Source organism: Sciurus carolinensis, chromosome 4 (genome assembly GCF_902686445.1).
Source record: "Sciurus carolinensis chromosome 4, mSciCar1.2, whole genome shotgun sequence".
NCBI classification, from domain to species: Eukaryota; Metazoa; Chordata; class Mammalia; order Rodentia; family Sciuridae; genus Sciurus; species Sciurus carolinensis.
Window position 1 is genome coordinate 138,111,887 of NC_062216.1, and position 27,174 is coordinate 138,139,060.

The 27,174-nt window shown below is 35.6% G+C and overlaps 1 protein-coding gene across 2 annotated transcripts in view; it reads left to right on the plus strand.

Annotated features, from left to right (window-relative positions):
- Positions 1 to 27,174, plus strand: part of Otogl (otogelin like) — a 119,995-nt gene that overhangs the window by 76,745 nt on the left and 16,076 nt on the right. For both annotated transcript variants that reach the window (XM_047550214.1, XM_047550216.1), the window contains 13 exons: positions 328 to 606; positions 3,341 to 3,458; positions 7,768 to 7,847; positions 8,159 to 8,227; positions 12,928 to 13,001; positions 14,466 to 14,643; positions 14,907 to 15,049; positions 15,488 to 15,511; positions 15,601 to 15,693; positions 17,805 to 17,994; positions 21,194 to 21,408; positions 23,922 to 24,063; positions 25,925 to 26,110. In XM_047550214.1, coding sequence (XP_047406170.1) covers positions 328 to 606; positions 3,341 to 3,458; positions 7,768 to 7,847; positions 8,159 to 8,227; positions 12,928 to 13,001; positions 14,466 to 14,643; positions 14,907 to 15,049; positions 15,488 to 15,511; positions 15,601 to 15,693; positions 17,805 to 17,994; positions 21,194 to 21,408; positions 23,922 to 24,063; positions 25,925 to 26,110 — 1,791 coding nt within the window. The remainder of the gene's footprint in view (positions 1 to 327; positions 607 to 3,340; positions 3,459 to 7,767; positions 7,848 to 8,158; positions 8,228 to 12,927; positions 13,002 to 14,465; positions 14,644 to 14,906; positions 15,050 to 15,487; positions 15,512 to 15,600; positions 15,694 to 17,804; positions 17,995 to 21,193; positions 21,409 to 23,921; positions 24,064 to 25,924; positions 26,111 to 27,174) is intronic.

Below are 27,174 nucleotides of genomic sequence, written 5' to 3' on the forward strand. Positions count from 1 at the left end.
TCAATTGTATGTAACTGTGTATTCTGGGATTGATATTTCTGTTTTCCTCCCAAAGGGCCTTATAAATTATTTTAAGAAATAGAAGTCACTCAAGATTGATTTGGGGGTGGGGGGAACTATCATTTTTATTCACTGCATTTAAAATACCATGTTTTTATTCAGAGATCTCTGAATTCATTTCTGAAATACTTGAAATTGACAGTACGTATGGCAGTTGTGTAGTAATATTTTTTAAGGTTTAAAGTACATTGTATCATGCCAGTGTTAGTGATCTGCCTCCTCCTGAGACTCCAAAGAATTGTCAAGACACTGCTCTGTGTTTTACAGCATTGGCACTTGTCTCCTTGGAATCTGCTGAAAGGCCCAACTATTTTCTGTGTGTCCACAAGGATGACAGTCTTAGCTTGGAACTGTGGGAGGCAAACTCAGGCTTTCATCGGAGTGCAACATTTTTCCACCACCGGGACCTCTGGATTCCTGGTTACAGTGCATTTGAATTATACAGCAAGAAGGGTTTTTTCATCACATTCACAGACTTCAATGTCAGAGCATCAAAATATGATGATTCTGAAGAATTCAAGCAGTCAAGTAGCTTCAGCATTGAAGGTATGTCTCCTGGGATTGCCAAAAAGAGAACGAATAGCTAATTTATTTTATGCAGAGATTTTATTAATTTTTAATGTTAAAATCTTTTCTGCTGTACATAAGTAGATAGAATTATATGATCTTAAGTAAGTTTCTTAACATAGCTACCCTTCAGTTTATTCATCTATAAAACAGGAGAAATAATACCTATCTCATTCAGTTATTATGTTAAATAAGTTGATATAAATGGCTTAAAACAACCCTAAAGAAACATTTATAGTTATTACCCCAAGTGTTCTATCAGTACTGTCTGGACTTTGGGGTTAGTACCCACCATGTCTCTTGATGCCTAGTGAGAGTATCCACTTCTTACTTTTTCTTTCCTCAGAGGTAACTTGTGATTGATCTTATTCTCAGTGATAGGGACAAGATGTTTATCTCTGTCTTTTGCTTCAAGGGTGTCTGGTTCCACTGACCTCTGGAGAACTTCCCTAGCTTAGCAAAAACCTAATCTTGTTTCCAGAGAGCCTTACCTCAATTGAATTGCTAGAGGTCTGTAGCAATTCAAAGAGTTTCAGAAAACAATCTCACTTCTTTTTGATTTATTTATTTATTTGTTTATTTATTTTTACAGACTACATTTTGATTCATTGTACACAAATGGGGTACAACTTTTCGCTTCTATGGCTGTGCACGATATAGATTCATACCATTAGTATAAACATACATGTACATAGGGTAATGATGTCTGTTTCATTCCATCATCTTTCATACCCCCACCCCCTTCTCCCTCTCATTTCCCTCTATGTAATCTGAAGTTTCTCTATTCTTCTCTCACCCCACCCCCCACCCCCATTATGTATCATCATCCACTTATCAGGGAAAACATTTGACCTTTGGTTTTTTGGGATTTATACAATGTTTAAAAGTCACGTTCTGTTTTCAAAATCCAAGAGTTTGATTCTACCTTAAATCTCCCAAGCAAATTGTTTCATCCTAACTAACCCAAACTCCTGAAGCAGTCTAAGAGGGAGAACCCCTTTCTATTGTACATAAGTTTTTGTAAACCTCTTGAATCTTTAGATTAAAAAATTTTTTTTGAATTGATTTCAAAAGTTTGCATATTGAATAGAGTTCCTGTATTCCATCAAAGGTTCTAAGTCTGGCAGGAACTTTTACACAAACCCAACTTGCCAGAGTTCTACCCTAGTGAGGGTCGTTGGGCCAGGCAAAAGGAGCTCTAAAACTTCTACCACTTACATTTTTAGTTCCAGTTCAATAAGACAGAACAAGTCATATAGAGTAACTTTATTACTTTCATAGAGGCAGCAAGAATTAACAGAAGCCTAGGGTCTACAGTGAACCAGTGGCTCAAGGCTTAGGCAAATTGTCTAGGGCAGATGGAGTCTTATCTGTTCATGAAGCTACACTTCAGCTGAGGGACCCTGAAAGTGGTCCACTGTGGATTTTGTACTCCAGGGTCACTGGCATTGATGAAACAAACTTTCCTCTTTTATGCAGGAGGAAGGCAGAACCTGGGCTGTCCAGATAGTTCCTCTTTATCCCAGAATAGTACATCCTCAGAGTATAGTTATTGTAATAACTGCAGGTGGGAAGCCCAGTAAGATCATGTGGGGCCTTTGCTTCTGCAATGTGCTCTTGAGAAAAAGTGTCACTGACATGCCTACACATCATTGCATAGAACCTTGAACTTACTTGAAGTTTACCAGCCTGTTTCCCTCCAGAAATCGATTAGAACCAGACCTAGCAGGCCTGCTTACAGCTCAGAGAACTGCAGCCAGTGGCATCATCAGAATCTCAGAAACTGATCTTTGTGGGCTTCCTAAGCCTGGAAAACTCTGGTGGGAAGACCTACTCTCTGTCTTAGAATTAATCCTCTCTATGATCCATGAACCCAGGAACTCAAGATTAGTTTAGATGCTTGGAAGTTTTCCAAAAAGTCTCATTTTCCTTGCCATACTTTGGAATTAAATTGTATCCCAAGTCCATGAACCATACCAGTGTCTTGAATTTTTCTGCCTTCTACATTCTCTTGTTCAGAGATAATTTTGCATTGCTTCAGAATGGCTTCTCTATCGTGTGAAAAGAGGTGAATATTAGCAGTATTCAGGAGAAAAAAATCTTCGAAAGGGAAGGTTGTATAACTATAAGAATGTATTATTCAAATACATTCATTTATTCTTTTGTATTCAAATAATATCATTTATGAGGCCATGTACTAAATTCTCTGAGAACACTGATGGAACATTCACTCTAGATTTGTGATTATGACCCATGTGTTTGGTCTTGCCATTTTCCTAGCTGTCTGAAGTTGGCAAGCCTGTGCTTGAAGCCTTGATTCCTTCATTTTGAGCTTGGAAATAATATGTACCCCACTCCTGAAAAAAATATGTACCCAAAGAGTTGTAGCAAGGATAAAATAGAATAATGGACAAAAATTACTTTGCAAAAAATTAAATCGCAAACAAGTGGTTGGCACTATTCTGACATGAAAAGCAGTGAAAACTCATTAAATGTAAAGAAAGGAAGATTTAGAACTTTTCTTCTTCTAAGTCCTTCCTTTTAAAAATCTTTGGAAGATAGAGTAACATTTAGATATGTAACCTGAGCATGAACTGCTTTGATCAACAAGCAATAACAATATTTTTATTCAATAGCGTTCATATCATAAACTATTAGTTTTTAAACTGTGCATTAAAAATGGATACAATATACACTTATTCCCCCCCCACAGAAATCCAGGCAGTAGTGCCTTACAGGAGGATGTGTGAATGGAGATATGAACCTTGTGCCTCTCCCTGTTTTAAAACATGCAGTGACCCTGAAGCACTAGCATGTAAATTTCTTCCACCGTAAGTAATGCTTACCACTAAGTAAGCAAATTCCATGTTTACAGTTTTCTGTTCTCAGTAAATTTTGTGTTAGATTTAAAGACAATCATTCTCATGAAAATGTGTATGTGCAATATACTAATTCAATTGTTGAATGTCTACTATGTGTTAGGAATTCTTGCTGCCAGGGATACATTACTGAACAAAATAGATAAAAGTGCCTGTCCTCATTGAGCCTGTGCATTATTAGGTTGAAGCAGAAAATAAATGCAAATGTAAGTATATAATGAAACATACTGGTAGATGATGACGTGTTATGGAGAAAAGGAAAGGAAGGTGAGGGAGACAGTATAAGGTGTGTGCATGTATTTGCTAGATTAAATTGGTGGTCAGGGAAGAACATACTGACAGGGCGATGTCTGGTCAGAGATGGGAAAGAAGCAAGGAATCTGGCCATGTGGTATTTAGGCAAGTCTTGATCTGAGGAGTTCCTGGCATGGGAACATATCTGGTGTATTTGAGGATTAGCAAGGAGGACATTTGTTGGAGCAAAGTGGACAGAATCAAGTTATAGGAGAAGAAGCCAGAGGATCATAGTGGTGGGCACATCAGATGCGGTCTTGCAGCCTGTTGTAAGAATTTTGAGTAAGACAGGAAACTTTTGTATATTTTGGACAGGGGAGTCACAAGATCTATTTATATATATATATATATATATATATATATATATATATATATATTTTTTTTTTTTTTTTTTTTTTTTTTTTTTTGCCGTGCTAGGGATCGAATCCAGGGTCTTGTGCTTGCAAGGCAAGCACTCTACTGACTGAGCTATCTTCCCAGTCCTGTATTTATATTTTTAAAAATTATTTTGACTGTTGTGTTGAGAGTGGGCTGATGGGGAGGGACAGGACAGGGAAGTAGTGGTCAGATACACAGATAACAGATGAAGGGCATTTGACTAGGTTGGCAGCCTTGGGGTCATGAGAAGTAATCAGATTCTGAATTTAATTTAAATTTAGGGCCACTGGGTGTGCTGGTGGGTTTCATATGAGTTAGGAGAAGAAGAATTAAGGACTCAAATTTGGTCTCAGCATTTATTGGGTAAAACCACACGAAGCTGCCACTTTTGTAGTCGAAACTGATCAAATATTGGCAATTTCAAATAATTGGATTTCATAGAAGACTGTGTTGGCAGTTGCTGAGATAAGGACAATATAAAGAGGAACAGCCTTGGAGGAAAATTGCAGAATCTGCTTTTGAGGATATTACGTTTGAGACTGAAAAATGTTCATTGGATTTAATGACCTGGAGACTAGGAAGAAGCAAGTGGAAGCAGAGAATGTAACCAGCATTTTTTAAATAAGGAGCGGACCCTGTGGTGGAAATTGAGCTATATTTTGAAGTGTCATTTGGTTGGCTTATTTCTTTTTTGTCCATGACCTATCTCCAAGGTCATTGAAGACAGCTCCTTAATGCTTCCAGCTTATTGACCCACAGCTATTTCTCTTTGGGTATAGTTAGGATACTGAGAGGACTCAGGATGAAACTTCACCCCTGTCAGGCTGATTCTCAGTTCCACCTTCATCCCTGCCTGTGGGGGTTTCTGCCACATCCCACGAGGATGAGAAGAGGGTTAACTGCCGGAGGACGATGTTGACTATAAATCAATCAATTACCCATAAACTTATCTAATCAATAAACACACAAGAGCCAATACTCTTTTCAAATGAGAGGGGGTATGACGGATCTGGCCATATCTGACCTCTAGCAACATGGAGTAGCCCAACTCTCCTTTATTTATAGCCATACAGGTAATGGGGGCCAAGACCTGGAGGAGCTTCTTCAATGATGAACAGGATGGGGTGGAGTTAGGGGAGCCATTTTCTCAGGGAAACTATCACAGAACCAGACAGGGAACCATTCCCACACAGCGCCACATACTCCGCGGCAACCTGGGACAGTCCTCCGTGGCAGCCAGTTCCTAGAAGTCAGACCTCTGTGTCCCATGACTCAACCTAGTCTGATTCTGCTAGAGAAGGATGACTCCCCACACCCACTTGTTTCTTTACCCTGTGCTGCGGTGCCTAACCATTGTTCCACCTTGTACTTTCACTCAAATGTGGAGCCATGACTTTAGAGTCAAACTCTAACATCCTTCTAGAAAGTGCTCCTGTACCCTTCCTCCAGGCCCCCATCAGAACTCTCAGCTTTCTTGTAGGTGATTTCAGTTTCTGGCACAAAGCAAACATTTAAAAATAAAAATATCTAGTGAAATTAACCATAAATTGTTACTCCCATATATAGTATCTATACTAAGAACCATTCTGTATCTGAGGCATTATATTTATCAGTGAAAAGTGGAGAAGATTATCATCTGTATAACAAAATAAAGAGAAACCAGTATATGTGACTAGAAAGACATTTTAAAAAGAGTAAATGAATAGTTTTTAGAAAATATTTTAAGAGGATGGGCACAGAATAGTTGAACTGCATAAAAAATTAAGGGTGACTTCACTTAGTGGTAACCTACAGTCTTTTCAAATATCAGTAACATTAATTTTTCTTTTTTTCCTTCTGCTTGATAAAGATCAGGGTAGAATAGAATTATAAACCTGTTAAAATTTTGTTATTCAAGCTTGTTTTATGGAATGAGCAATTGGTCACATATAAGCTAACTATATATGTTTTAAAAAATAATTATAACCTTCCAGGTGTAGTGGTGCACACCTATAATCCCACCAGCTTGGGAGGCTGAGGAAGGAGGATCACAAGTTCAAAGCCAACCTTAGTAACTTAGCAAGGTGCTAAGTAACTTAGTGAGACCCTGTCTCAAAAATAAAATATTAAAGGGGTGGGGATGTGGCTCAGTGGTTAAGCATCCCTGGGTTCAATCCCTGGTACTGAAAGAAAAAATATTATAATCCAGGCCCACTTCTGTCATCCTGTTCACTCTGAAAGCTGAGACAGGAGGATCTCAAGTTCCAGGCCAGCCTCTGCAATTTAGCAAAACTCCATCTCAAACTAATTTAAAGGACTGACTGAGGGTGTAGCTCAGTGTTCAAACACCCCCCAGTTAAATCCAAAGGACCACACCCACACAAAAATTAATAGGAATGAGGTATCCAAAAGATGGCTAACTTTGTCTCATTAAGGCTCATTCTACAAATAGAGAGCAAAGAGTTTTCCTTGGTTGTTAGCGCTGCCTGAATTTGCTTGCCTGAACTTGCTTGCATGAACAGTTCCCTCTAGTGGTTACACTGACCCACAGTGGAGAGGCCTTGACCATTTTTGTCTAAATTCTTTATTAATAGATGAAGTCAAAGGAAATGTTTATAAAGTACTGAAATTATTATTACAACTTGATGCTGTATTTTGGATGCAGATAAGAAAGTCTTTTTATGATAATATTTGCATTAATTTTCTGTAGAATGTATGAATCTAATAGTCAGATTTGATTTTTGAAAGATCACATTTATTTCCTTAGATTCAGAATAAATTGGACTCTGAACTTTAATTGGACAAGAGAAAAATGTAATCTCAATTCTTAGGTTGGCTTTATTCCCTTAGTAGAATACTATCCCAGATGTTCTGTCCTGACTGGTCCACAAGCCCAAACCCATGGACTGTTGAAATTTGAGACTCTAACTTGGCATCAGTGCTACAGACAAAGGACTGAAGATATTTATCATGGCCCAATGTCCTGGGGCTTCAAACTGGGCCTCCTGTGGGTCATATGCAACCACTTCCTCCCTTGGGATTTCCACAGTGGGAACAGACCCCAGTGCTATTGAGAACACAGCCTGTGACCCTCCCCTGTCCTGTTCTCACAGGCAACACTGTCCTGTCTCCATCCCTTCCACCAGAGGTCTGGATTCATTTTTCAATGAGTATAGGTTTAATAATAGACAGGGAAAGCCACTGAAGATGCTGTTTTTGACCTACAGACATCTTCAAGGCAAGGAATCAAAGATCATGTCAGTCCATTTGGATATAGGGGGATTTAGAAGTAGAAACTAACAACACAACTAATAGAGATTAACATATCAATTTTTTTTCTGTATTTCCACTTGGCCTTAATGTTCCTCAAACATAAGTATATATTTTGAATGTTCTGTGTTCAAATTCTGCCTTAATCATAATGATTATCATCTACTTGCTTGTGATTTTATAAACTGAAGTATGATGGAGTGGCAGCAAATGGAGTACTCCTCAGTGTTTACTAAGGGGGACAGAAAATTTTAGAAAGACTGTATCTTATTTGCATATATTCAATGCAGTTTTTTTTAATTTTACACTTTTTCATTTGATTTTTTTTTTCCATGTAAAGAGTTGAAGGATGCTTGCCTTACTGCCCTAAAAATATGATCCTTGATGAGGTCACGCTCAAATGTGTTTATCCAGGAGACTGTAAGTGTGAACCTTGCTTAATTTGCTCTGACAAGTGAAAAGCATGAATCCTTTTTTTCCTCTATGAAGCAGGTGGCTATAAACAGAAATTTTAGGTAATAAGCTCTCATAAGAGTCTTCTTTAATACCCTTTCCATGGTTTCATGGTGTTGTTCCTAATTACTTTCTAAATCATGTACATCTTGCCTCTCACATCCCTCCTGTTTTTCCTCCCAAGCATTTTCTTTGAAGGGAAAGAGCCCCGTATGAATTATGTGGGTCTTACTTTACACAAATACGAATTAAAGCAGAGCATCTTTGTTTCTTTGTAGGCATCCCTGTGATTCCCACAGAGCCAGCATTAGTGCCACCAGGTGAGCTGTCTCTACCCATGTTTTCAGGTATTGTTACAATTTTAGACAGTAAAATGAGCATTCCATAATGTAAGTCTTGGCACACTTACCGGAGTTGCAGGTATTAGGATAATCCCGTTGACTAGAAAACCCAGCAGGCACTTTTACTTCATTAAGGAATTGTTCGTGGGCTCAGCACATCACATTTTCTGCAACTGGTCTGCATACTCTTTTAGTTGGCATAGACGACTAGGATTCTACTAGGATTTTCCTCATGTTGTCCGGAATTTAGGTTTTATTAAACCCCGCTTAAAGTTTCACAGCGATTGAGCTGGTTCTAAGGAGAGGCAGATGTAATTCAGCTTTCCTTGGAGCCTCTGCTGACTTTTTGCTGTTCTGTTCCAGGCTCTGTAAGAGGTTTCACTACACTTGCTTCCCTCCTTCACTCTGAAACTCGCCTCGGGAAAGAATTTAATAAATCCACTGACAGTGGGGCTTGCCAAGCTAATCATATTATTTCTCCTGGAATTATTATTTAGAAAAGTTCAAATTCAGATATTTATATTGGACAAGTTTTAATTGAGCATCAACTATGCTGGCCACTGTCCTGGCACTGGGTGGGGTCAGCCACTGTCCTGGCACTGGGCAGGGTCAGCCACTGTCCTGGCACTGAAGACATGGTAGATAAATCATAGCCCTACCCCCAAATAGCTAATAGTCCACAGTCTAGTGAATTGTAGTCAACCTTTTGTATCTGTGGGTTCTTCATTTGTGGATTCAACCAAGTGCAGATCAAAAATATTTGGGAAAAAAGATTGCATCTGTGCTGATATGCTGAATGTGTACAGATTTTTTTCTTTGTCATTATTCCTTAAGCAATACAATATAACAAATGTGTGTATGTGTGTGTGTGTGTGTGTAGCTTTTATGTTGTATTAGGTCTTAGAATTAATCTAGAGATGATTTAAAGTATGTGGGAGGATGTGCATAAGGTATATGAAAATACTTGATTTCCAAAGATTTTGGTGTGTGTGGGTGTCACGCTCCCTGCCCGCAGAGAAACGAGACGCAAGCCTGGTTCTTTTGAGCTCTTTATTTTGCGCGCTTACTTCCTCATAGTTCTTTCTTTGTTCCTCTTTTAAGGAGCTTACACTCCAATATATACATTATTGTAACCAATCAGCAACTCGAGCACGAGGGGAGAGCATCCACAGATACAGGCAGCAAAGGCAGGCATACAGTGGACCTGCACTGTCCATCAGGGAGCTCAGCCAATCCCTCGAACTCCCTCAATACGATGTCAGTTGTTTATGCAAAAGCCAACCGCACTGGCAGCCTGCCAGGCGCCATCTTAGCCTTGCCACACCTAGGGCCAGGGGTCCGGCCGAAACCCCGACATGTGGGAAGTCTGGAATCAATTCCCATGGATACCTTGGGATGACTGCAGTATAATCAGGGTACATAGGACAGTGCACATAGAGTACATAGGAGAGGCATTGTATTTATTTTGGAGTTGTGGTCTCAGAAGGGTAACAAAAGGTAGGGGTTGTATAGGAAGAAATATGTTTCAGCTAGATGGTATCAGTAAGTGTAGAAGGCTGGGTGTTAGAGAATATTTCACATGAAGGGACTTCCATCTGGTCAGTGTGTCTTGAACATGCAGTATGTGAGGAATAGTTCCAAAAGATAGGATAAAATAATTATTAGGTGCTAGGTCAAGAAAGGGTTCATGGCAAAAAACTTTGAATTTTTTTTTCCTGAGGTAATGGTGAATCATTGAAGGGTTTTAGGAGTCTTGACATTTTCCAAATTGTAGACTCACTGTAAACATTACTTGTAAGCACAAAAGGACGGATAGCAGACCTCAACAGATTCAGGGAAACCTTTATTCCTTTGTGGATTCAGATGCCATTTGGGCCCATTTTCCTGATAGGAAAATGGCTGTCAGTTACAGAGGGGATTTTGGTTTTATAGGGTACAATGATGTAATCATTGGGAGCTGTGTGCGTGCAGTTTTGACAGTCAGGGGCTAGTTGAACAGGTTAAAACTTTAATTTAGGAAGGTAGTCGTAAAGAGGTTGAAACTTCAGTGTTGTCTGGGGCAATAAGAGTCCAGATCCCATGAATGAGTATCAAATCTTGCCCATTTGTATTTGCTATGCTCCCATTTAGGACTAATTAACCATGCGGGAAGGTCTAAGTTTAGAGCCCAGCATTCAGTTTCCACCCCTTTCCCCCAGGGCTCATTGTTCCGTGGGTAGTTTCCCCTCCCTCCTCCTGAGCCGCATCTCTCTCCATTTTTCTTTGGAGAGCTATCTTTTAGGAATATTATTTTCTATAACCCTTCATCACTATACAATTATTCTTATTAGCTAACATTTATTGAATACTTATTATGTGCCAGGCATTGGATTAAATACTTGGAATACATTTAAACCTTATAAAAGTCACAAGAGAGTGGTGTTATCACCCTTGTAGAGATGAGCAGTTGCTCTATTTTGAAAAAGCACGCTTTGGGAGGGGCCAGAGATACTTTTCCAACATTGTTCAATCTATGGAGGGAATAAGTTTATTAAATAAGACTGCATTCTAACATCCAGGGCATAGACTATTAATTCTTCTAAGTGCTACTGTCTACTTTGACCTAATAGCTCCCCAATCAATATTTAACATGTATTGCAAAAGGGTAAAACTGTTTACTTACATGACCTCCAGGGATAAAAAAAGTAAAGCTGTTTCTATTTGCAAATGACATAGGTAGGTAGATAGATAGATAGATAGAGATATTATCCTGAGGAATCTGCCAAAACCTATTAAAAATAATAAATGAGTTCACCAAAGTTGCAGAATACGGGACTAGCATAAAAAATCAACTGTATTTCTATACACTGACAATGAACAATGTGAAAGAAAATAATTCCATTTACAATAGCATTGAAAAAGAATGAAATACTTAGGAATATATTTGGCAAAAGAGCTGAAATACAGACTTAAAGCTGCAATGAAAGCTACAAAAACATTACTGAAGGGATTAAGCAGTTGAAGTAAATTGATTTGAAGATTTAATATTAAGATACTAATACTCTCAAATTTGTTTTATAGGTACACATAATCCGTGTCATAACCCTAGCTACTTCTTTGCAGAAATTGACAAACTGACCCTAAGCCATATGAAATTACAAAGACTTATAATAGCCAACACAGTCGTGAAAAAGAAGCAAAAAGTTGGAAAACTCACATTTCTCAATTTCAAAACTTGTGGAGAAGCTGTAGTTGTCAAGACATCTTGACTATTATTGTATACCCAGACAATTCTTATAACCTTTCAATTATTTTAGATAACAATGCACTCCTTCACATTTGAGACCACTGAACCCCTCAGTCACTAGAATTTTCTATGACTCTTTGTCCTTGTATTGTACTAGAACTTTCTATTATCTTTCTTTGCCTGAAAGTTTGTGATAAGGGAAATAAAGACATTTAAGTCATATTAAATACCACACTCTACACTATACAGCATCTAATTCATGTATCATGGACATTGCTCCTAAAACCAAAGAATTTTTGTTGTACTTTACCTATCCTTCAATTTAGGAGCTATAAAATAATAACAAGAATGGGAGTTATTTGTAGAAATTATTCAACCAGAAATGTAAAAGTTATCTCTTATGTCATTGTGGCAGGCAAAGTAATGGCCCCCCCAAAATTTCCAGGACTTAATCCCCAGAATTTGTGAATATGTGACCATACATGGCAAAGGGTTTTGCAGATGTAAAGATGTTCATCGATTTTATGACTGGATCTGAAGATTGGGAGATTACTCTGAATTATCCACGTGGGAGACATGTAGTATCAGAAGAGGGAGAGTTAGAGATATTAAATCATAGTTTTAAAGGTGAAGAAAGGGAGCACAAGCCAAGGAATTCAGGCAGTCCATGGAAGTTGAAGACAGGGAAACACATTATATTTTACAGCCTCAAGAAAGAACTCAGCCTTGCTGATTCCTCAGTTTTAAAAGAACTTCTAATCTCCAGATCTGCTAAATAAGAAGTCGGTGTTGTTTTAAGCAACACCAAAAATTTGCTACAGCAGCAACAGGAAATGAATACCATATTTTTTTATTACTGTCAACGATGGGCATTGCAACCACAGTGTGGGAAAATTTCTCCGATCATTCTTGTCTCTTCTGTCTTATTCAGACCGAACATTTAAGAGATTTCTCTAGTACTGCTGAACGAATGGAAATGCCTTACAAATGTGTTCACCAATTGTGTCTTCCCTTTTCCTGACCACTCCTTCACCACATCCACCCGTGTGGTCCAGAGCATCACTATTCTGCTTGTAAGGGACACACCAAGGTTTCACCAATGGAAAGGGGCCAGCTTCTCTAGTTATTTGGAAAATGCAAACAAAATTGGTAACACCTGAGACTCTTTGGGGACCCCCCACAGGTATTTTTACCTATTCAAACACTTGTGTTAATGCCATGAGACAGTGAAGGGTTTATAGAATGGGTATGGAAAGCCAGGGCCCTGGAATCAGAATCCTGGTTAGAACTCTGCTCCTGCCACTTTTCAAACTGACTTCTTAACTGCTTAGTTTCCTTATCTGTAAAACGACAATAGTATTTTTACCTACTTCACAAATGAAACAATCTATATAAAATTTCCTCGCACATTTTCTGTCGCATGCACTCCATACATGATGAATACCATTCCACTAATGAATTTCATTTTTATTTTTAATAGTTCCAGAAATGATTACTCCATCAGAAATCACTGTATTTGACACACTAATGCCTACAACAGGTTTGGAATGTGAGGTATGACTGGATAATCTCTTTTAGCTATTTGTTATTTCCTTATAGTATTTGCTCTTGTTTCTTTATCACTATTCAAGCACCATTAAACTCTTTGAGTTTATCATTGCTAAAAGATAATAATAATAATATGCATTACATTTAACAACTGCTTTCTTAACTGACTCAGATAATTCTTATTAATTATATTCTAGTCACAGTAGAAAAAGCAACATTTAAGTAAAAACTTAAATGTGATTTCTTAATAAAGAGTCATCTAATGTGGCCTTCTCCATCCATCTGGCATTCATAAAATATTTATTGAGTAGCTACTATATGCCAGGAACTGTGCAAGATGATAACAGTACATTGGCAAACAAAAAAGATAGTCATTTGCCCTAGAGCTAATAGTTTTCTCAGCAGATACTTGAGAAAAATGACATTCATTTCAATAAACTAGCTATTTAATCAATATTTATTTAGCACCATTTCTGGACAAGAACTGTTCAGGCACTATTGATAAAATATAAAAGTAGTCCAAAATTCCTGCCTTTATGGATTTTGCATTATATTGAAATTTCTGAGATTGCCAGTAAGCACATCATATAAAATGTTAGAAAGCACTGTTCAGGAGAATAATTAAATTATTTTCAATAAGTTAGTTAGAAAATCTTCACCAATTAGGTAACTTTAGAGCAAAAGATCTAAAAATGTTGAAAGACTGAAGAATGCAGAGGAATAGGGTCACAATGTTCCAAATGGCACTAGTAAGTGAGAATGCCCAGAGACAAGAATGTATCTAACATTAAAAGAACGAGAGAATAATTATTACCTACTTTAAAATAGAATGTGATCTATAAACATTGAAAGCTTATGTTTATTTATCTACAAGTTTTGAGCTATATATAAAATTAATTTGTAATTACACTAACCATGTGCTATTAAACTGATGTCACATATGAATTTTTAATGAGATATTTGGATTAAGTTGTGATTTTTTTAAACCAACATGAACAGAAGTTATATTCACAGACTAGCTCTACATAACATAATAGGAAAGGTTACCTACCATCTTACAAATTTCCTTATAAAGTGCTAAGCTCTAGGATATGGGAAAGGACTTTATTTTGTCTGAGTGTATGGGTAATTCTGATGTAAATCAATATTAAAATAAAGCTTTAATTAAGTAAATATTGAATATTATAGATAGGATGCATCAACAAAAACTTGTGAAATTTTTAATTTTTTCTTTCAAAAGTTTTTTATTTAGGGCTGGGGATATAGCTCAGTTCATAGAATGCTTGCCTGTCAAGTACAAAGCCCTGGGTTCAATCCCCAGCATCACACACACAAAAAAGAGTATGCAAAAAGTTTTTGTATTTAGAAAGTATACACTATAGGCAATGTGATTGTGAAATTAAGACTTCAACTGAGAACATTAGTTGAAAATAGGGAAAAATGTACTACTTTTTTCTGTTCTATTAACAGCCTCAGCAATTTGATCCTGTATATAACTGTAGCCAATATATATGCCTTAATATGGAATGGACACTATACAACTGGTCTCTTAATTGCCCAAAGGACTTGGAAATGCCGGACTGTGGTTTCCGGGGAAGACCTGTTCAAGTGAACACTGATATCTGCTGCCCTGAGTGGGAATGTCCTTGTAAGTTTGCATGTCTTCTGTGCTGGCTAATGTTTTAACCAGGAAAGATTGCTATTTTTTGGAACTGACCATGTCATTATATCATTATTGGTTTTGAACTTTCTTCATTTGATTGAAAAATTTTGGTCCACAATATGTTACATTTTGAGTTGCTTCTTGTCAAACATAAGGCTAAGTTAAAAGATTTTTTTTTTAAAAAGCAACTATTACTAAAAACAAAAATAGTTAATAGACTAATTACACTTTCCATAACTTTATTTTAGGTCGATGTTCCATGTTGTCAGAACTGAGCATTATTACATTTGATGGAAACAATGCTGCATTGTATAGTATGGCTTCTTATATCTTAGTCAGAATTCCTGGGGAGATCATAGTTGCTCATATTGAAAAATGTTCCTTGAATCAGGTAGGTCCTAATCTATTTATGTGATCATTTCCTTGTAAATGTATAATTGAGGTATACTGTAACATCTAGGATTCTAAGAATAAAAAGGTGCTCAAAACCTTATCCTGATCTTCTGATATTTAAATAAAAATGTTTTAGGTAAATATATTTAGAGGCATGTAATATTACTCTGAATGATGTTTTAAAAGTCAAGGAATTAATTTCTTTTAAAAATGATTTTTGGCCATAATAGAGAGTGGGGAGTGATTGCTAATAGGTACAAGGCTTCTTTTTGGGATAATTAAAGTATCTTCTAATGGTTTGTGATCACACCATTTTATGAGTATATTGTAAACCATTGCATTATATAGTTTAAATGGCTTAATTGTATGTTATGTGACTACTATCTTAAATAAAGCAGTTAAAATTTTAAAAAGTGTGTTCTGTACTTCTTTTCAGAATGGAAACTCATTTAAAAAACTAGTGAGTATTTGCAAATTATTTAATAAATTAATTCTGTTTATGACTTAAATTATGTTTAACCATTAAATTTTAATATTTTTCAAAATAAGGCTTCCTCTGGAAGAATCTCTGGACTTTGTTTTAAGAAGTTAAATGTGACAACATCTATAAATAAAATTCTTGTCAATAGGGTAGCAAGAAAGGTAAGAACACAATTAAAAATTTACCTTACATGACTTGAAAATGAGAAATCATATGAAAAATTTTGGAAAAAGAGGGAAACTTAAACATATCATTATAGTTTCATTGCTCTTATGGCTAATCATTCTTTTCATGGGAAACCTAAAAATGTGTTGCTTAATTTTATGTGTCTACCTCCATTTATGTGCCAACTGTTGCATTTATCTCCTTCCTCTGAGGTTAACTTAAGGGCCTTGTTAAACATGCAAATGCTCCTCAGATAATATGAGTGGCCAAGCTTCTTCATAACAGAGTTAATGTTTGTGTTTCAAATCAGACAAAGTGAAATGATGGGAAGAGGAGGGATCATAGTGTTGAAAAGAGATGTGGCCCTGGCGAACACAATGAAAGCCACTAAGAGAACAGGTGGGAGGGCTGGTTTTGAAGTATTCACATCATTAAACTTTGATGAATAATTGATAACTAAAATAAGAAAAAGAATATTTAATTTTATTGTAGCGAATTAAAGAAGAGCAATGTGTTATGAATAAGCTTGAAAGTAGCCACTTGTTTCTATAGGAAAAACCCTTATCATAAGGAATGTGTGTTTACTATGGAAGAATGAGTTATCTGCTGGGTTCTTTACTCAGACCTAAATTGTCCTCTCTGAAGTATAAGAAAAAGATGTGTAAAGATTTTGCTTAAAGTGGCTGAGATGTTATAGGCTTTCTGGAAATAATTTCATCAGTTAGCACAGGTCCATAGATTCTAGACTGAAAATAATAATAAAATGAGCCTGAAATATAGTAAGATAATAAAAATTTTTAATTAAATGAAATCTAAAATATGTGATTGATGTACTTTTTTGGATAAAAGCATTTGTGTGTAATTTTAATTTTGGTGAAGTTGCTACAATAACAGAATATGAATTGAAAAGAAACTCAAATCTGGTCAGTGCCATTATTTTGAGCATTTGTGCAGAAGGGCTTGTTTTAGGTATGAGATAAACTTATCACTGGCCAATCACTGGTCATATAGTCAATTAAAAATCCATTATTTAAGCAAGTTTATGTGGTAAAACACAGGTCCTAATCTCAAGTAACTTTTATTTGTGTGGGGAATGCCTCAATCTGCAGACTAGAAAGCAAGGAGGTACAGTGATAGAATTATGACTAAGATGTAGAAATAGAAAGCAGTCATAGGAGAGTCAAAAGTTTCTCTTTGGAAGAAGTGACACTTAAAATAAATCTTAAAGTATAAGAAGAAGATAGAGGAATGATGTTTCAGCCCAGGGCAGGAGAATGAACAAAATATAAAGTTGAGAAATTAGATGATGAGTGAGATGCAACTTCAAAAACTATATTGCTAGTTAGAGCCCATGACTCCATGCTATTGGCATTATGAAAAGGATTGTTTTTCAAAATGTAATTCTCAGACTGCCTGTTTTAATATTACCAAGTATATATGCTAAAATTCAATCTAGAATCCAATTCAATTCAGGAAGTGGAATCACAGGGAATATTAGTCGTATCAAGTTTGACAGATGACTGTTATGAACATTATCACAGTTAAACACTGATTTAAGAACTCAAAGAAAGAACCCAGATTAAAGAAAACATCCTGAAATATTATCTTAAATTCATATTAGGATATAATAGTTAACATGTATTGAGAGAAACAGACATAAAGGCATATATAACATAGAAGAAAGTTAAGTTTTGAGAAAAATAAAATGTAGTGAGGCAAGAATACTGAATACAGCAAGGCACACGGAAAAACAGAAGGGCTTAGAAGTTAGAAGCAGCTGTGGCAATAACAGAGAAATAATTTTTCTCTTTAGTTTGATCTGAAATTGATTATGTTTTATTTTCTGAAAGGGATTGTGCCTTTCTTTTCCTAAGCTTACTTGTGCATACGAAGCCAATTGTCATTCAATAATGGGAAGAGAAAAAATAGCCTTCCTTATCTCTCTTTTCTTACTTATTAAAATATCCCTTAGGCTAGAGAAATAAAATTTTAAACAAGTAAAAATAGTTCATATTAAATCAGAAGAAATGGAATAATCTGTATTATCCTGACTTTGATTAGTGTATATTTAAATACCTTCCTAACAGATATATTTATATTATTCTAGGTGGAAGTGGATTCTATTGTTGTGCCTTTGCCCTTTTCAAATCAAGACCTGTCCATAGAGGATTCTGGTACAATGTATGTGATTACTACTCCAGCTGGATTAATCATAAAGTGGGCTCATCTTACAGGAATCATAGACATTCACTTCAGCTTCCGGTTTAACTTGTCGTCCTATACAGAAGGACTTTGTGGTGAGCATGGATCTTAAAAGCTTTTATTCCTTCTAATAGTGAGCACTGTTTTAAGATCTTTTATATCTTCTAATATTTCTTTTCCTTCTTACACTGCATTGTTTTGAACCCTGTTGACCCATTTTTATGATTTGAGTTGTGATACTCTCAATTCCCCATGTGAATACTGAAGAAAGCAGTGGCTTTCAATAAAATGCTAAGAAGCAAGAAACAACAGTTGAGCTTGGGCATTACATGGAAATGAATGTTTACTACTATTATTACTACAATACTTGTATTTTTACTAACTCTTTTTTATTAAGAATTAATAAAGTGTTGGGCATATTTTAACTCATTCTCTTCTAACAACCCTTAATAAGGAGGTGCTAATTGTCATAATAGGTAAATGATAAAAATAAGACATAGAAAGGTCACAGACTTAAACATCTTTGTTTCTTCCTTGTTTTTTGTAAAGGTTGAACTCAGGGAAAACTTAGGTCATCTTGAAAAAATACAGTGTTCCAAACACATCTCCCAGTTTTATTAAGAAGTATACAGCTTATATGTACCTTTGTACTTAGGCTTAATATTACAACATGTTACATAGATTTTAAAAAGTTATAAGTCAAAGGAAACAAACTAAATATATCTGTGGGCACATAACAAATTTTAAAAGTACTGGCTCTTGTGTCTCCTGGATAGGTGAACAGAAATTATATTCAACTTTCTGATCCTTCACAGCTCTGTGCTCAGTTTCCTCATCTTTGAAGTTGATGCAGTAATATCATTTTAAGATCATTATGGAACATATGCAGAAATCAAAATATCAACTTGTATCCCATAAATATGCACAATTATTACAGGTCAATTTTAAGTTTTAAAATTGCATGTTGATGCTAAGTGAGATAAGCCAATCTCAAAAAACCAAAAGACGAATGATATCGCTAATAAGTGGATGATGACACATAATGGGGGGTAGGAGGGGTTAGTGTTAGGGTTAGAGTTAGGGTTAGGGAGGGGGGCAAGAATGGAGGAAGGAAGGACTGTATAGAGGGAAAAAGAGGGGTGGGAGAGATGGGGGGGAAGGGAAAAAATAACAGAATGAATCAAACAACATTACCCTATGTAAATTTATGATTACACAAATGGCATGCCTTTACGCCATGTACAAAAAGAGAAACAACATGTATCCCATTTGTTTACAATAAAAAAAAATAAAATAAAATTGCATGTTGATAGAATTCAATGTGAAAAAACAATGTAAAAATACTTAAAGTGTTACTTATATACACAGACAATAAATGTTAATTTGTAGTAAATCTATCTATTTTAACTTAAACAAATATTCAGGAAAAGTTTGTGCATTGTATTCTGAATGTTTGATATTATTTTTGATGCTGAAAACTCAAAAATGAGTAAGACTAGGTTCTTGCCCTAAGCAAATTATATGCATAGATATGAATAGCTATTTCTTTTTTAAAAAAAGCATAAATATCTAGTATAAAATTTTGCCAAAATGTTTTGCATATTTCCTTATAAGAGAAAATGTTCCTTGTCATGGACTTTAATGGTGACTTAGTTATCATGTGGAAATATATATAGTTCAATAGTGATTATTGAGTTAGAACTCATACTTTGGGAATGGATTTTTTTTTTCTGTGATTTAGCACTTCTGAATGATATGATTTTTGATTGATTTTCATGTTTTTTTCTCCTCTGCTCTCACCTCTTGCTTTTTTAAAAAATGTAATACTGTTTATGTAACTTCAAAAACATTTCAGCATTCTAAACATACAAAAAATAACATAATGTTGCAAATCATATTTAAATATAGAAGGTTCTTGAACTTGCTTTGAAGGAGACAGATAACTCTGCTTGCTGGATTTTTAAATAAACAATGTAGAAAAGGGATCTTCTAGGATCACCTTTTTGTTACTAAGGATCATTGCCTAAACTCCATGACCTTCAGAGTGGGAGAAGGGAGGTTGTTAAAGGGACATCTGAGTGCTGTTGGGACCACCAGGTTGGGTGCTGACTGAAAAAGTTGAGATAAACAAGAGTGTGACCCAAACTGAACATGGACACTATAATGGGAGACCTTTATTGACATCTAGCTCTTTATAACACTGAAGTCAGCTGGGGTGAGGGATGGAGTTGCACATTTATACTAGAAATTTCCTCCCTTCAAAAATCTCAACTTGAATTCTTAGCAGTTATTTTGCTGTGTAGTTGATTTATTTAAAAATTGCCCTCAGTACCCCATATATTTGTAGGGGTGAAATATTGGCAGCAGCAGCAACCTTTTTCATCCTGATGCACCTGCTTGATGATAAAGATTTGGTGCTTGAATAAAATGTTTACTTCATATATTCTATAACCTACAGCCTTGGAAATTAAGAAAAGTATTAATGTATGATGGGACTTTAGGAAAGGTATGATGAGGGATCTGGTTCCTTTCTCTATACTTTCCTTGGCTATGCACTCCACTGGATGAAGAATAAGTTCATCTCAATCTGGTCTTCTTCAAGGAAGCCAGAGGCTATAGCAGATCAAAGCTTTGTAGTCATCAATATGTCATGTCACCCCAATAAGGGAGATAGTCTGTGTCCTGGAATTCCCAGTTCAAGCCTTGATGTCCTAATGATGAATAAATCTGTGTGGTTATGTGATTGCTATGAGTTGACTGTTTTACCTGTACAATTGCTAGTACAAGGGAGTAAGAATTGACTTTATGTCAATCAGGGTCCTCACCTGGAGTAGTGTCATACACTGGATGATGGGAGGGGGTCAGTGGGAGTGCTCAATATTTTGAGGCAGAGTTTTCCTGGGTGAACAGGAACCTGGGATTCAATCACTAAGTGTCCACTATTGTAGGCAATATCATTCCAGGTATAAAATTTTTCTCTAAACTTTGGAGATGGTGGTAATAGTGGAAGAGTATCTTCTCTTTCTTAATTTTCTATTATCTCTTCATATGTTTTCACTTATAACACCATGACTTCTTTCTTGTTTGGTTAAGGCAGTTCCATACTATTTTATGAAGGAGTTAGATGCATAATTTAAAAATTCCTATCAGTGCTAAAGCCAAAAGACACATAAATTTGGCACTTTGACGAATAATTCATTCATTTAAAAATAAATTATTAAGCTGATTAATTGTGCTAACTATATTTGGCTTAAGTGAATTTTTTTCCTTCTAAATGTCACATGTTCTTTCAAGGAATTTGCAATGAAAATCCAGATGATGATCTGAGGATGCAAAACGGAACAATTATTGTGAATATGGAAGACATAGAATTATTTATTGAGAGCTGGGAAATTGAGAAATCTTTTGAAGTAACAACAAGAAGACCTGTTAGGAATTGTACTGAGCATGATTGCAGTCCCTGCATTGAGTTATTAAATAGAAGAGTTTTCATTCCGTGCCATGATAAAGTAAGCCAAAGCAACCATAAATAAGAACTGTCATGTTAGACATATTGAAAGTAAAAGCCAATAAATTTCTGTTTTTGCTATGATGTTTTTCTACTGAGAATAGTTTATCTCTAAACCTTCTGACAGTATATTTTAGAATTCAGAATCACTATTTATAGATTTACAGATACAGGAAGGATAATTATCCCATGTTTTGTTAGAACTATACCTACAGCTTAAAAAATTGAAGTTCTTTCCTATGAATAAGTGCCTCTAGGAGAAAGAAATCAATTGCATTTGATTACCCAGTTTAGAAAATAAGACATTGAAATTTTAATCAATTCCTTATGATTCTGGCCTCTTAGGTGTATACTTGTAAGAACTGACAAGAACTTTATAAGAACTTAATTGATCTTTATTACTCCCTAGATTTGTGACTTGAGTTATTAATACATAAATAATCTATGTAATTAAAAAAAGTCATTGTTAGAGACAAAGGACAAACAGAATTTCACAAAATGTTAAACAAAAAGTTAGTGAGCATCTATCACATAGTAGGCACAATGTTAGACTTTGGTGATACAGGAATAAGAACTTCCCTTGATTTCCAGAAATCTAGAAGGAAGGCAATCTGTGAATAGTTATATTACAATATGCAATATGAAGGTACATAAAAGACCAGATGTGGAAAAGGGTTCGTGCAGGTTTAGACCTTTGAACTGATAGGAAGATTGGGTTTGCCAAGGGAGAAGGGAGAGAGAATATTTGGAGTAAAAGCTCATGTAAGGAAAATAATGAAGCAGTTTGGTGCTACATTTATGGAGGGGAAGAATCTAGGAAGGAGAGTGATGGAATTACTGCGCTCACTATGTGCTAGATAGGGAGATGTAGACTCTACAGTTATCCTGCTCTATGAATTCTCTGGGGGGAAAGGTAAAGAGTCTGAAATCATAGAATAAATGGAGGTTCTATTTACTTAGAGATTTGAGTGGAAATAAGTTTTAAGTGTTTAAATTTTTTAAATACATGCACATAAAATTTTAAAAAGCAATACTTTTAATGCATGTGGTTGTCACTTTAATCTATTCTTTAAAGCACCATGAATTCTAAAAATTGCATCAGTAACTGAGAACTTGGAATGTTGACCTGAAAGTTTTCAGTTTGACTCTTCAAAATGTCGGGAGATAACACAGGGGATCATTTAGTCCTTTTCTCTTAGGATTTTCCCAATGAATTCGATGGCGAAAAAGGAAAGCTGGAGTCCAGATATAAATGAGAAACTGTACACTTGTACAAAAGGCTAATTATCTAATATCTTAAAATATGATGATGTAATAACTTGATGTGCTACATAGATAAAATCAGTTGAATTGGGGAAGGTAATAGTTATGTTTTTATAGTCAGGAGTAAAAAGATAAATTTTTAACATAGGAAAAAAAGACAGGGGTGTGGATGTAACCTGTTGTTTAAGAAGGTGAACTAAAAGACATCTACTTATGGCCTTAAAACTGGGTCAAGGCAACATCCTCCAGAAAACTGTATTGAACCCATACTCCAGGCTCTAGATCATGGAAAAATTGGTGTTAAAAGATGTCGCTTTTGGCCACTGGGTCAAGCTATGGAGGACACACTCATAGTAGCTGGTGATCACATCGGTTGAGGCAACTGCAATCAGGCTGAACCATACTAGACACGGTATAACTGACTTCCAGGGAAGTACTCCCTTAGGGATGATCAGGAACAGAGAAGTGACCATATTCTTCTACAAACGTAAAGTAAGGCAGACATGAAGAGGTCACCCATCAGTTAAGTGGACTTCTCTTTCCTCCCTATAGGCAAGTACAGACCTGAACCCCTACAGGAGCAATTGGACTGAGAAAAGGAAAACTCAGAATTTAGCATCTACACAGATACTCAATTTGTGGTTACTGAATGAATGAGTGGAGAAAAAAATTGGAATAAATGTTAGAGTTATAAGTTAAATTACTGAGATTTCAGGTAGTCTCTAAGTCAAAACCTAGTCTATAGAAAAAAGAATCTGATTAAAACGAAACATAACAAATTATAGAATATGAGATGAACATGGAATATTAATACAAAAATTTTAAGAAACATTTATAAACTGGTTTAATGGATGCTGCTCTGTACTATTACAGAATACTTTGGTAGCTTCTAGTTTTATCTATAATAGCTGAAACTCCTGTGCAATGTATAGAAGAGATGATTGTAACCCAAAGCATAACATCAGAAATAGATTTTTGCTAGGCCTGACTTACTCTATTTCTTTTCCATCTTTATAAGAAACATTTATGTAGATAGGTAAAGATAACAGTTATCTCATTTAAAATGTGTTGGAAAATATAAATTCAGGGATGACATCTAGTATTGTGGATTCTTGAAAATATGAGATTTAAGAGGAACTATAATGAGTATTAACTTGCTATCATTTTATTTTCCAAATTATCTTAGTCTACCTTAGGGACTTTAGAAAAATAAAGCAATATAGCTTATCCCAAGTCAAAATGCATCTGTAGGTTTCACCAAAGAACTTTTGTGAAAAGATGTGGATCAATTATACGTATTTCTGGAATTATGAATGTGATGCTCTTTCTGCCTATGTGGCTCTGTGCAACAAGTTTGACATCTGCATTCATTGGAGAACACCTGATTATTGCAGTAAGTAACCACTAACTCTATAATATTTTCTAATCATTAAGGAACATTAGTTTTTATTCATTTTTATTTTACTTTTAATTTTTAGTCACAAAGTAATCATAAGAATAAAATGCATAAAAAGCAATATGTCACAAACAAGTTAGATCACTCAACTTTACAAATACAAGTTACAAGTTACAAAGTGATCCTTTTTCTCTACATCCTCACCAATATTTATTATTATTTCTATTCTTGATGGTTGATAGTGTTACTTGGGTGAGATGAAATCTCAGTGTAATATTGGTATGCGTTTCCCTGATTGCTAACCATGTTGAAAATTTTTTCATGTATTTGTTGGCCATTTGCATTTTTTCTTTTGAGAAATATCTGTTCAGTTCATTTGCCCATTTGATTGCAAATCAGTACAACCACTATGAAAATCAGTATGGAGATTCTTCAGAAGACTAGGAATGAAACCACCACTTGACCCTGCTATCCTGCTCCAAAAGAACTGAAATCTCCATACTACAGAGATACCTACATTCCAATGTTTACAGCAATGTAATTCACAATAGTAAAGGTATGGAACCAGCATAGGTACCCGTCAACAATTGAATGGATAAAGAAAATATGGTATATATACACAGAGGACTTTTATTCAGCTATGAAGAAAGATGGAATTATGTCCTTTGCTGGATATATATATGGATAGAACTGGAGAACATCATACTAAGTGAAATAAACTGGATTCAGAAAATCAAGGGTCAATTTTTTTCTCTGATATGAGAAAATGAGAGACAAAAAGAAATAAAAAGCAGGGATCTTCTATTTTTGTGAGAAAATAGAAGGAGATCAATAGAGTGGTAAGGAATGGAAGGGGAAGGAGGAGAAAAATGAAAGGGAAGGAACTGGGGAATGAAATTATCCCAATTATGCAATATGCACACATGAATATATCACCATGAATCCCACCTTTATGTATAATCTGCCAATTAAAAAATATGTAACTAAATGGAAGGGAGACCAATAGAGTAGAGGAAGGGAAATAGATGGAGGAAGAGAGGCAAAGGGAAAATACTGGAGAATGAAATGGAGCCAATTATCTTATTTGCATATATGAAAATATCTCAATGAACTACACTATTATGTACAATTATAATGAACCAGCAACAACTTAAAAAAATTAACGTTGCACATAAGGCTTCTATGTGCCCTTCTCATCCCTTTTGTCTTCCTCCTTCTACAGATGAATTATTTGAGAGCAACATTTCTGATGCATTTGGAATGTATGCCATCTCCAGTTTCACTGGGTGCTGTCAAATTGTTCTCCACTGATATTGTTCTAATTTACACTCCCAACCTTCTGAGTATTCCTTTTTAAACAGTATAACTTTTTGAAGAATATTGAAAATCAATAGGAATTTTCTCAAACATCATTTAGAGACTGTTCGGCAATGATTTTCTTTTGACAGTGAAGGATTAAACCTAAACATGCCCCACATATTTTTATGACTTGGTCAAATTGTGTTATTTAAAGCTTATCTCCATGTTTATTCTGAATACATGTCATACCTCATTTCGCTGCACAGAGCACTAACTTTGTAATAATTGGTTACATGCAAACCAGACTTGGACTGCCTAGACTTATTTGATACAAATCAGATGAACTTTTAATATTAGCTGGACACCTGCAAGATGCTTAAAAAATACCCATCAATGGTCTTGCTCCTGATTTATAGTTACATAGGAAATAAAAAATGGACATTGAAGAGACTAAAATGTGCAAAATTCCCTTTCAGAGAAAAGCTGACATTTCTTTCTTTTGTTAGAATTCAAATGAGTTACTTTTATCATTAGCAGATTCCATCCTCTTTGTTCATAGCTCTGAGTTGCCCAGACGGGAAAGAATATCAACCTTGTGTGCGACCTTGTGAGGCAAGAACATGCCTGAACAAATGGTTCTATGGACACTCTTCATGTTCACATTTAAGAGAAGACTGTGTGTGCAAAAATGGGACCATTCTCCACAGGCCAGATAAAACTCAGTGCATTCCAGAGAGAGAATGTGGTAAGAAGTCAAGTACAAAATAATTTCTTTGGGATTTAACACACAGATAAGAACTTTTTTAAATATTGGAAAGATAGGCTGAGAAAAATTAATCAAAGATAACCTAGGTGTTGAAAAGGGAATGAGTTTATTTGTAATGTGTTGTTAATATGATTTAAGTTGAAGTTAACAAAATTAGTAGCTTTCATTCTGATGTGTTTTGATCTTTATATACATAATAATTAGGAAAGATCCTGGCTGATTAAGAATTAAAAATGCAGGTTATGGGATGAATTTAAAATCTAGTTATTTCCTGTCTTTAGGGTTCATTTTTACCTCTGAGCCTGAGGTTATGCCTCTATAAAATGGAAGAAAAGATAGTGCTTAGTAACCTATCAGGTCAGTGCAGAGAGACATTAAGCAAGAAAAAGAATTTTTCATTTAATGGTGCCTTGAGAAAATAAGCACTCTAGAAACAGCAGATAGAATTATTATCTGGGGAAAATTTTAATTTTTCTGCTGTCATTTTCCAACAATTTAATTTTGACACATTGTCTAAATGATTGTGGCAAATTAAAATGTGACAAACTGAGGAAATCACTGCACAGTAGTTTGATAGTCATAGGGATCTTCTTTATGGTCAGAAGAGGGAAATACCTAATAAAGGAAGGGCAAGTAGAAGTGAATGTATATAGTTTTAGAAACAAGCTTGTGATTCCCCATAAAGAAAGGCCTGTGGAAGACTTCAGAATACATAGGTACAGTTATGCTCATAACTTTAGAGATTTATGAGCTTGACTTGCTAGAGAAGTGCTTGGATGCTGAGGATATGGTTGTCTAACTATTTAACTTTATTATTCCTTAAAAAACTACTAGAAGACCTGGTCATGTGGCACACACCTGTTATCCCAGTGGCTCAGGAGGCTGAGGCATGAGGATTGTGAGTTCAAAGCCACCCTCAGGAATGGCAAGGTGCTCAGCAATCAGTGAGACCCTGTCTCTAAATAAAATACAAAATAGCGGTAGGGGTGTGACTCAGTGGTTGAGTGCCCCTGAGTTCAATTCCCAGCACCAACAAAACATAA